The sequence below is a fragment of the Lissotriton helveticus genome, chromosome 7 (assembly GCF_964261635.1).
Source record: "Lissotriton helveticus chromosome 7, aLisHel1.1, whole genome shotgun sequence".
NCBI classification, from domain to species: Eukaryota; Metazoa; Chordata; class Amphibia; order Caudata; family Salamandridae; genus Lissotriton; species Lissotriton helveticus.
The window spans coordinates 14597847-14610141 of record NC_136068.1 but is presented as its reverse complement, the minus strand read 5'-3'; the positions used below and the strand labels follow the sequence as shown (position 1 = coordinate 14610141).

General features: G+C 46.5%; 1 protein-coding gene across 1 annotated transcript in view; it reads left to right on the top strand.

The window, feature by feature from the left end:
- LOC144767869 (uncharacterized) overlaps window positions 1-3009 on the top strand; it is a 190355-nt gene extending 187346 nt beyond the window's left edge. The window contains exon 7 of the mRNA XM_078651227.1: window positions 2908-3009. Within this exon, the coding sequence (XP_078507353.1) occupies window positions 2908-3009 (102 nt within the window). The remainder of the gene's footprint in view (window positions 1-2907) is intronic.
- Window positions 3010-12295: the final 9286 nt, after the last annotated feature.

Genomic DNA, 12295 nt, shown 5'->3' with positions numbered 1-12295 from the left:
CTAATGTTGTCTGTGCCCATCTGTCCACGACTGTTAAAGTGTCAAGTCATTCAGATATAGACATCAACAGAGGCCTCAGTTTGACATCAGTCTGGAATAGGTACCTTTTCCAAGGTCATATGACAGCCATAACCCAAGTAATGTAGTCTATATTGAAGTGTTTTAACCTTATTAGTACATCCACTGATGTATATAATTATGCCCTCCTTTTTGCAGATTACACCTTGATAATCTCCAAATTTCCACATGGACTTTAAGAGCTTTTGAATGTTTTTCAGCTATTCTGTGTTGAGAGGGGTCTGTAACTAAATAGCTTCAAGACCAAATATCAGTTTTTTTCTTCAGAGAAGGCAAGCCTAGGTAAGAACTGAATTCTGATTGGTGATATCCCTTAGATGAGGTGGCTGAATTTGATCACTTAGGAATAAAACATACTAAAAATCCATGCTGGGCTCCGCTAGTGGAAAGGGCACAGTTGTCCCTGGTTCAAATCACTACTAATCAAGAATAACTGTATCCAGAAGGGAGGCCCCCGCTCTATAGATTTACAGTGTTAAGGCTCTAGGTTATGTCCTGAATGGTGTGGAGTTATTGGGCAGTACAAACACCCGGAGCCTGTCTACAGTGGAACATATGTTCTTGAGACCTTTATTAAGACTCACAGCCAGTACCCCTTTGATTCCTCTTTATTTAGATCTGGCACAAAAGAAAATTGCCCATAAGATTGAATATAGACTCCTTACATTTTGGCACAGGCTCTGCGTTAGAAACATATTGGGTGAGTCTTAGAGACCTTCTGACTCTGCAATGTGTAGGCAGATTTACAAGCCCCTTTTGTGATGCAGCGGCGGCGTAAAAGTTGCGAACCATTTACAATGGGACGCATCTAAGGATATGCATCACGTTGTAAAGCCCTGCGTCACATTATACCTGCACCAGGTATAATGAATGCAGGGTAGGCGTTCCCATGCAAAAAGCCACCCAGAACTGGTGCAGTGACATTTACAAGATTCTACTGCGTCACTCTACGCCTTCACTGCGTCAAAATCCCTATGCCTGCTCAGACCAGGCGTAAGGATTGACGCAGGGCATTTTACATGTGACCTCCCTATGTTTTGTAGTGCATTTCTGGAGTTGCATCACTTTTGTGTCAAACTCCAACAATACGTCACTTTTCCTCCCACAGATATGTCAGAATTTCTGACGCATCTATAATTCCTTGCGCCATGGTGCATTGTATTGTAAATACAGTGCACCCATGGTGGTGCAAGAAAACTATGCAGATGCATCACTTTCTTGTAAATCTGCCCCATAGTTTGTACATGCTTCCTACAATGGGTATGCCCTGTATACTCAGTGAATGACGAATGAGGGCGGCGAGGAGTCCAATGGTCAATAGGAATAAGAAGGGGGAAAGAGGAAAGCCTTGACGCAATTGACCTGGGCTACAGGATTATAATAGAGCAGGCGAACCTTGGCAATAAACTGATCACCCGGTCAAAGTGTTTCATGGTAGTGAAGTGGTAGCCCCAGTCAATGCGATTAAATGCCTTTTCTGCATCCTGGGAGAGGGCCGCATGTGCAAATATTTTAATGTGTATTAGTAGATGGCAATGTCCAAGATTTGGCTGTTCTACGTATTATGTATGTAGTGTGTTATTTATATTTGTTTTTACTTTTTTGTAAGTGTCCTTTTTTACGTTGTACCTTTATGATCTAAAGTGCTCGAAATAAACTCCTTTGATTGAGTGATTAAGTCAAATCATTCCTAAGGTGACTTTGCAAATTCCATTGTAGGTAAGAAACAATATATAAATAAGGACTTCCACTTGACTGGTTAGCCAGGAGAGGAACCTCGCCCAGGTCGCAAACGCAGATCCAGATGAGCATAGCATCATATTCCATCTTGACCAAGGAAGCCTGTAGCAAGACAACCCAAGGCTCTGTGAAGCGTTCCATTACGCCCTCACAACCCAGTCCCAGGACTGTGTTCTCTCATAGACACAATCTCGTAGCTCATGGCCTTGTGCTCAAAATAGCTGAGAAGATATTGCAAGTAAAGCCAAACCATGTTGTCCAGGTATGCGCGCTTACTCTAAAACTCAGGCTCATTATGTATTCATGTGCTAGAACTAGCATAGCGCTTAGAGATAGCAGAGTAATTGTGATTTTGAAAAGGATATCTGCTTTTTATTATATCCTGTGATGTTACCAATATTATGTGCACTAGATGCTGGTATTTATAAATATATAATTATGTTGACCTACATATTCCCCTGCTAGTGATCTTGAGTGTGTAAATCGTTAATAAACGATTGCTTGGATTACCATTGCTCCTTGTTAGTATTCTAAAAGCATTGACACTACCTCATTTTCATACTTGGTGGGGTTCTGCGGGGCTACAATATCCTGTCTTTCACATTCAGCGCTGGTGCATTGGACTGAGTTCACTCTTGTCACCGGGGTATGAAAACAAACCTTGTAGAGTTGAGCCAGAGACTCAGTTTACGCAACACATGTAGCCGGGTGAGTCACCAGCCTGAGGCCAAAGCTTTTTTTTCCAGCCACATTCCTGCCAGAGCTCATAGACGAGCTGCTGTAGGCGGAGACTTAATCATCCTCTCTGTTCTGTCCCAGAGCCAGACTTGATCAGTTCAAACTTAAGTGGTTGAAATTATGAGAAAGTCAAAAGCTCCCTCTTTCAAGAGAAAATGACAAAATACACAGTGAGGCAACTTCCTCTTTTTGGAAGTTCACAAGGGTGCTTCCTTCTTTGTTTCCTTCCACACAGATTGTGGTTTTTTGTCAATAAACTCCTCCACTCACACATTTAATAACTGCTCTTCATTGGGACATTACAGTTGGTATTTCTGAATATTTATTCTCTGTATGATATGTGGCATACAGAGCTCAGATTCAGTCTCAGCACACAGCGTGAAGCTCCCATCCCAGGAGGAGATCCTGATCAAGGAGGCTGCTGAGGATCCACCACTGAGGATTCACCACTGAGGATTCACCACTGAGGATTCACCACTGAGGATTCACCACTGAGGATCCACCGCTGAGGATTCACCACTGAGGATTCACCACTGAGGATTCACCACTGAGGATCCACCACTGAGGATTCACCGCTGAGGATCCACCACTGAGGATTCACCACTGAGGATTCACCACTGAGGATTCAGGGACCTCTGCAGAGGCTGATCTACCTCAGGAACTCTCTAAACACCCTCCTTCAAAAGGGGCAAAGCATTTTCTTCACCTGAGGCATGGGCCAGGTTAGTATCTTATCCGCTCTTATCCAATAGAAGGGACAGAGCATCGGGTAAGGGACAGTGCAACTCTCCCCCAATGGATGGGTCAAGGGATGGAATCGATAGAGCCAATCACTGCCAGGTGAGATGACATAGCCATGCTACATCAAACATAGTTCTTTCTGGCCATGGGGAAAAGTGGAACAAGTGGCAGCCTCAATTGGGCATGAGAATAGGCAGAGCAATGTGAAAGTGACAGAACATATCTCTGCAAGGGAAAGGACATGGCAATGTTATATATATGGCAAAATCACTCTTTGCCCACAAAAATAAAAGGACAATCTGACTCCAGGTATCAACATCGGCTGGAGCTACTCTCACAATACCTCAACCCCAGATCTTCCCTGAACAGGCAGATGCAGGAATACACTGCAGGAAGTGCCTAACTACTCCCTGTGTTTGAGAACTTTCTATCATCAACCTTCTCAAAACACACACGTGTTAATTGTTGGGGGGGATTTAGAACCTTGTATTTCTTTGTTCTTTTGAAACACTGAAGTTGGACTACACACGTTTTTTATTAATTTAAAAATGTAAAAAACAATAAAAATAAAACATTGTAAGGAAATCCTAATGAAGGATACCCATTGCACAACTGATGTTCCTTTTCCCTCCCTTTGTATACTCTAATATATGCCAAAGAAAAAAATGGAAGTGGTCAAATCAGTTCTGTCCACAGATTGAAAAGGCTATTAAGCATGTCAATAAAGCTGTTTCTGCTTACCTCAGAAACCATAACATGGGCTTTATCTATAACAATAATCAAGGTTTTAACATGCATTAACATCTACAGAACTAATGGAGTTCACTTCACAGATAAAGGGAACAGAGTGTTTCTCAACAGCCTTAAGCTGTCCATCCGCACCGACATGTAGCTGTAACAAAGCCAACAAAGTCATAATAAACACAAGAGCTCCTCTTAGAGCCACCCAAAACCCAACAGTGAAAGTTATTTATTTTTACACATATATAGTATTTTGATTCTTTTTTGGATACGCAAGCCCATCGTGAAACTGCAAAATAAAAGCACTAATTCAATGTACTACAACCCATATAACCTTTCAACTATAACTTTTAATTTACATTTTAAATATTATATCAAACTCTGACAATCTTAATGTGATTTTGAAGTTCAATATCACTACTTTTAAAAAAGTTCACAACTATAACATTACTTTCTGAATTAGATAGTATTTAATTATTTATTTAAGATGAATTTGTGATTTCACCCCAATGTTACTCTGGGGGGCAGCGCTGAGAACTGCTATTGGGGTCGCGACTCCTCCACGAGAGAAAATAAAAATAAGCAATCCCTCCCACTTCCATAGGGCCCCTTACACCCCTGAACACCATTTCATACATTATTTGTATTTATTAGTAGAGGCACGGCGGCCCCCTCTCCAGGCCGATTAGAGCCCCGGGGACCCTCTCTCCTGGGACCTGACCATTCTTGCCTTTTTTTTTCTTTTTAAAGGGAGTGGGACCCTAACTCCCGGAGCATTGCCGTCTCTTTAGGGATCATGGTCCCAGCCACCTCCCACCTCCTGGGGGGAGCCAGCATTGCTTTTTATCCTGACATGTAGCTCCCTGAAGGTAGAAATCAAAGTGCCGCACTCTGAACAGGTGAGAGCAAAATGCTCTCACTTTTTCACAATGGAGCACTAATTTGCTATGGGATGGCGAGAGCAGTGCTCCTGCTGTCCCACAGCAAACTGAGACCTCTGACCCTGCTCGCAGGCAGGTCGCTCCCCACGCTGCTGCACGGCCAGGTTGGCATTGTTTTCTGCACCGCTGCTGAATTGCTTGTTGTGGTGATTCTGCCATTTCTCTGCTCACTGCCTAAATTCCTTTTTTTCTCTCCCTCCTGCCTCAATCTCCTCTGTTTTTCATTACCATTCTGCCTTTTCTCTGTGCCGTTTTGCCTCTTGTTTTTCCCCCAACTTACTCCACCCATCTTTTCCCGCCGCTGCGGCCCCATCCCACTGCTTGCCCACTTGACACCCCGCTCCCGTCTCCCAGCTGCTCCTCCCTCCCACCTCCCCTCATATGGAGGCCGCGCAGCAGACGCGTGCCTAAGGCAAGCCTGTCTGCGCCCATCCGTGACTGGACCGCGCCCAGCGCCAGAACCCCTGGCCGCTAAGATTCCAGCACCCTCCATGCCCTAAACGCCGGATGATCATGCACCTGCTGCCTGGCCGCCCCGAACCACACCCAAGGACCCTTCTCCTGCAATAACTGCAGCTTCACCAGCATCCGGACCGCCCACCCACCTACCAAAGAACCCAATCACCTCAGATGCATCCTTCTCAACGCCTGCTCCACCCGCAAACACGCCGTTGAACCCTGGGACCTACTCGACAAAAAAAAACAGACTTCGCATTACTGACGGAGACCTGGCTGAACCCCTCCTCGGGCACCTGACATTGTCATAGCCATCCCAGAAGAAAACAAGATCACCCGCAAGGACCGCACCAATGGAGTAGGAGAAGGAATTGCCATTGTACACTGAAACACTCTCAAAATCTCGACAAACACCAATGACACCCTCAGCACCGCCGAACACCTGCACTTTCAGATCCACCCCAACACCACCCTCAGAGGAACCCTCGTCCACAGACCCCCCGGACCTTGACCACAGTTCAGCGACTCCATCGCTGACTTTGTCAGCACACACACCCTTGCCTGCACGGACTACATCCTCCTCGAGGACTTGAACTTCCAACTCGAGAACAACGACTCCAACTCCTCCACCCTGATTGACAATCTCACCAGCCTCGGACTCAGACAACTTGTCACTACACCCACCCACTCCGCCGGCCACACACTTGACCACATCTTCTCAGGAGGCTCCTACGTCTTCTTCAACCACACCACCGAACTCCACTGGACCGACCACCGTTGCATCCACTTCACCTTCCGGAAACACACCACACACCACTGCACCCAACAGATACCTCGCCGCTGCTGGAGCAAAGTCACCGAAGACCAGCTAAACACCACCCTCGCCTGAAGCCCACCCGCAGACCCAACCGACCTCGACGCCACAACCCGCAACCTCAGACAGTGGATCAACGACTGCACCAACACCCTTGCCCCGATCAAGAAACCCTCCAGCAGACACACCAGAAAGAAAGCGAGCTGGTTCACTGAAGACCTCCAGGCCTCCAAACAAACCTGCCAAAAGCTAGAGAAGAACTGGAACCGTGAACGAACACCGGAAAGCTATGCAGCTCACGAGAACGCAACCCGCAGACACCACCACCTCATCAGATCCGCCAAAAGGGCCTCCTTCAAAGACTGCCTAGAAAACAACGATACAATAAGTGGTGCATCCCTGCATATTAGCAGGGATGCACCACTTATTGTGCGCCATGTCTCCGCCCCAGGAACTCACCACATATGATAGGGGGCTCGAGGCCTCGCAGTTCCTCCATGGTAGGCCTCATGATGTGGCTGTCAGCCTCCCCCTGAGATGACTTTTCAGGCGGGAGTTCACGAGCACAGGATAGGGGCAGGTCTCTGCGCCTAATGAGGTCTTCACCTTGTACGCTTTTCCCCACGGTTCAGGTCTTTTGTGGGTCACTGTTGAGTCTCAGATATGGCTGACAATGCTGGACAGGGCGGGGGAGGGGGATTTCCTGCAGCTCCAATTCAATGGCTTACCCCTGTATCCAGACTCACAGCAGGAGGTTAGCCGAGTCACATGGGGAGCTAGCTCAGTGCCTGAGTCCGCACCCGTCGCAGCTCTGCATTGCCCACTCTGTCGTTATAAGCTGCAGAGCACTCCTGACGGGGCCACAGTGTCCGCCACGGCAGCCAACGATCAGTGTGAACCCTCCCTGATATGTGTTGGGGCTTAAGCGATAGGGTGCTATATGATTGTAGCTGTGGGAGCCGGAGCTCCTCAAGATGCAGTCATCTTTGTGCATGTCTGAGCCCTGTTCACACTGATTTCAGCCAAATCCATCTCTACAAGTCTTCGTAGATTTGAGCTTGCATCAACATCCATGGGTGGATGCACATGTTTGACAACATACCGCCAGTCTCAGCACATCATCACAATATTGTTATCATATTGTTATCATGACTGTTGATAATGTAGTCTTTGATGCAATGGATTATTAACAATGTATATATGTCTGTACAATTGCTTTTTTATATACAATTACTTTAAGTACAACAACATAGAATGATTTTGAGGATGTTTTATTCATTTCATATATGAACAATTCACAATGTGTATCCAATATATCTATTTATAAAAGTTTTGCTGACAAATTTGTATAAAAATAAATAAACACATATCAGTTTGATATCAATTTTGATAATTATTGCCAATATTATTGTCGCAATTCTAGAATTCTCTTGCCCGTATTAATTGTTATTCACCGTGCTCAGGTGTGTCTTTTCATGTTATTGAAGATTCCTTGTCAGGGCTTATTTATCCCACATACAGGGGCCCTAGCCCTTTTCCAGATGATGCACAGGAATGGCCATGAACCATTCGTGGAATGCTTCCTTGAAGCAGAGTAATGCAAGGCAGAGCATTAGGTAGCATTACGTTTGGTTACAAACCAAAATAAATCACCATTTGAATTGGTTTGTAAAGAACAACCTGGATTTTGCTTCAGGTCTGTGTTACAAAAGTAATGCAAATTCGATGTAAAATCTTTCTGGATCTGGGCGATAGCGTCTCCATGTCCTGTCTGAGGATGCTGGCCTGCAAAGTTAAAAATATAACCAAAGACCTGGCAATCGTTTCCTGCTAGAGAAGAGGAACTGACTTTGGTTGTGAAATAAACCCACACAGAAGTGTTTCTTAGAAAATTGACCAACTCTAACAATGAGGGGAGGAGGCATCCCTGCAGCAGAGGGCTGGAGGAGACTGGAGAGAGGCCACGAGCAGGCACTCTCACTGCACACTGGACTGTGAAAGGGTCGGATTATGAATGGTTCAGCAGTTCTATCCCTGCAACCAGGGGAGTGAGGACACAGGGCCAGTGCAAGCACACTTGCTGCACACAGGAGTCCTGTCCCCGCAGACAGGGGAGTGAGGACACAGGGTGGGATCTCCACACTCGAGTCTTCTTCCAGCTCAAGTGTGAGCTCAGCTCCTGGTGTTTGACGCACAATGGTGATTTCCCTGAAGAGCTGGAGGCCGTGTGGACGAGTTCATGGTCGCTGGGGCTGGATCCACACAGGTAAGGCAAGAGACGGGTGGGACACTATGACCCCTCAGTATCTGTTCAAGTTCTAGTTCAGTGATTTATATAGCGCACTACTCACCCAGAGGGTCTCAAGGCGCTTGGGGAAGGGTGATTCAATTTTTTCACACACAGGAGATCCCCAGGGTCACACATTGCGTCATCTAGAGATAGAGGACACTGACCTCACATCATTACTAATTAATTGCTATGTCAGTAGCTTCCAAATCTAAGATTGTGGAAAGCCATGTCTCCCATGAATGACGTAAGCATGATGTAAGCAGGGAGATAAAAGAGGCAGGCGTGTTTCTGAATTGTTCTTTAATATGTACTTTCATTGTTTGTATAATGCACTTAAAAGACCTTGAGAAGTCTTCCAAGGAACATAGTAGCATATTAGCAAGAACCTCATTAAAATGATTGCCGTGTTAGCGGCAGGAAACTGCTGCTAAAAGGCGATAATGGGCTTGCTAATATGCGTTATAGAATTCCAATAGAAGGCAAGTTTAGATGTGCAGGACATCTAACCTGGGCTTCTATTGGAATTATATAACGCATATTAGCAAGACCATTATAGCCTTTTAGCAGCAGTTTCCTGCCGCTAACACGGCAATCATTTTAATGAGCTTCGTGCTAATATGCCCCAAAGGTTGGGAATGAAAGAGGTGACGGAGTAACACAGGGTAAGTGTTTCTACAGTTAGTGCACTACTGTTACAAGATGTGCATTATTCGGGTGCACTATTGTTCCTAATTGTGAACTATTCGTGAACCATTGTTATAAGGTGACCTATGGCCTCCTAATCTCCAGGGTGAGAGTTGTTTACTGTCCATGACCTCTATCCGGGGTCACGTTACCTGGTATCTGGGAGACCTTCGTCTCTTTGCATGACCTTCATGAGACCTTGATCCACAAGGAGATGAACTGGGAGAAAGGTGAAGAGAAGGGAGCCTGATGTGTGTACAGAGCCCTCTCCAGAAAAGGACCGCCTTGTGGAACAGTGGTGGCTGGTCTTTGAGACCACCACGGTGCACTGAGGATTCTCCCCACCATCCTAATTTGGCAGGCAGGGCCCGCCACCGCACGTCTGGCTGCGGCGGGCCTTCCACCATCGTAATGACCCCCTATATTTTTACAAACAACATTAAACACTTCTATATTTTTTTTAAATCGATATTACTTACATGACCATCTGGCCGTCCCATTGGAGCTCGAATTCTATCATTCCCTCCCCACCTCCTCCGACCGTAGGAAGTGGGAATTAAGAAGGAATTATAGGGAGGTCAATAATGAGACACTTGTCCCATTTATGATCAGAATGAGGCCTCTCATTTTGAGGGATACTAATGCCGCTGCCCTCGGCTTGTCTTTTGTTACCGAGTGCATGACTACGATGCCTCGATTTTAACACTGCTGCTTTTAAAATTCATTCAGCTTCATGATTACTATGTCGCTTTGTTTTCGCTGTATATTTTAAAAACTGTGTGTAACTTTGCTCTTTTGCCCATCTCCTCGCGTCTCTTACCTGCCTCACGCTATCCCTGCCAGCGCCTCGGTCCACCACGGGTTTTCCCGTTTGCTATGGAGGGCGCCGGCAAACATTTGGTGTCCCTGCCCTCATTGGCTACAGAGGGTCACGTGGGGCTCGACACTCACGCCTAACCTTATTTAGGCTCAATGGTTCCCTCCAGCTCAGCGGATGCGCACAGCAGACGTGCGCCGAAGTCGCGCCTAAGTCCTGCCCGTCTGCGCCCATCCGCACTGAGTGCGTGCCATGGGCCAGGGACGCTGTCCCTTCCTCCTTATCTCCCCTAGTAAGTGCGCTTTACTCTTTCGAAGACCTCTTGACCTTGAAGCCCCCTAGACAGTCCTGCCACCACTCATTCCGGCCAGAGACGCTTCTAGGTGCTCCAAGCTTTAGCTGTAATGACATATACAATCACCCTAAAACATTGAGTACCCTAAAAACCAAGCCTACCATTGAGATACCTTATTCTCCTTCCTTGGTTATTGAAGAGGGTTTCCTTATCATTACAAGATTATTAATCAAAAATAACATAGCCTTTAAAGACTTTGTCTCTTCCAGGAAACCTTCCTGGGTATTCATCACGGAAACCTGGGCGTCGGAATCCTCAGGTCCCGAGCTAGTCGACGCTATTCCAGAGGGCTACGTCTTATCTCGGATGGACAGAATTGGGCGAAGGGGAGGAGGACTGGGTATATTACATAAAAGCTCCTCCATTTGTCGTACCAAACACCTTTCCACCTCCACAGATTCTTTTCAGGCCATGTATTTTTCTCTTAACTCTACCCCCTCAGTTTCTTTCTCCGGCCTTTTGTTCTACAGGCCTCCTGGTCCCAGGTCTGCCTTTAGCCATGAACTACTGAAGATTTTAGAATCTTTTATTGACAGACCTAACATCACCCTGCTGGGTGACTTCAATTATCACCTTGAAAACCCGAACTCCAGTGATACTTCTTTCCTGGTGGAAACATTGGCCTCGTGTGGCCTGAAGCAACTTGTGGATAGCCCCACCCATTCCGCCGGCCACACGCTGGACGGAGTCTTTCCTAATAACCCCAGATTAAAGATAGGTTCTCCTATCCCCCTGGCGTTGTCAGACCATCTGGCCGTTCAATTTGAGGTCAAATTCTATCATTCCCTCCCCACCTCCTCCGACCATAGGAAGTGGGAATTAAGAAGGAATTATAAGGAGGTCAATAATGAGACACTTGCCCCATTTATGACCAGATTGAGGCCTCTCATTTTGAGGGATACTAATGCGCCTCCCCTCGAATTCTCCAACTCCATTTCGGGAGCAGTGGATATCTTGGCCCCTGCTAAACAGCACTACTCTGCCAGAAAGAGACCTTCGGCACCCTGGTTTTCTGACTCCCTTAGGTTGCTAAGGCAGGGCTGCAGAAAGCAGGAGAGGTGTTGGCGGGCTCACCTCGATCCCAAGGAGAGAGAAATACACAAACGCCTCCTTAAAGAATATAAACTGGCTATAATTGAAGAAAAGAAGGCTCATTTTGTCAATCTGACGGCCTCCCTCAACTCTCCCAGAGATCTGTTCAAGATCGTAGACTCCCTCTCTGTCCCTCAGACACCGGACCCCATAGTGGGATCTCAGGAGCTTTGTGATAAGATCTACACCTTTTTTCACACTAAAATAGTAGATATTTTTACATCACTAGAATCACTTAACCTTGAATTGGACGCTCCCTCTCTTATTGTCCCTTCCACTCCTGATTGTCGGCCGAATGAACCCTGCCCCAGCCTTCTTAATTTCCCTCTCCTTACCCTGGAAAGGATTAACCTGCTCCTTGATAAAACCAAATCGGGTTCCCCTCTGGATCCCTGCCCTCTTAAGATACTCAAGAAGTGTAGGGAGGTGGTTATCCCTCCCCTTTTAGAGGTGATGATCCTAGCAATCATGGAAGGAACTTTTCCGCTTTCCTGGAAAATGGCGGTTGTTAAACCTCTTCTGAAAAAGGCCACGCTGGACCCTGGGGTTTGAAGAACTTCCGCCCAATATCTTTGTTACCCGCTCCAGCAAAAATACTTGAGTCACATCTTAACCATCACCTAAGCTCCTTCCTGGATGACTCCAACTCGCTGGACTCTTCTCAACTTGGGTTTCGTAGAGCTCACAGCACTGAGTCCACCCTCACAGTGATCATCAATAACATCCGCTCGAAGGCCGACATGGGCCAGACTACTCTTTTGGTCCAGCTCGACCTCACGGCAGCTTTTGACACCCTGTCCCCCTCTGT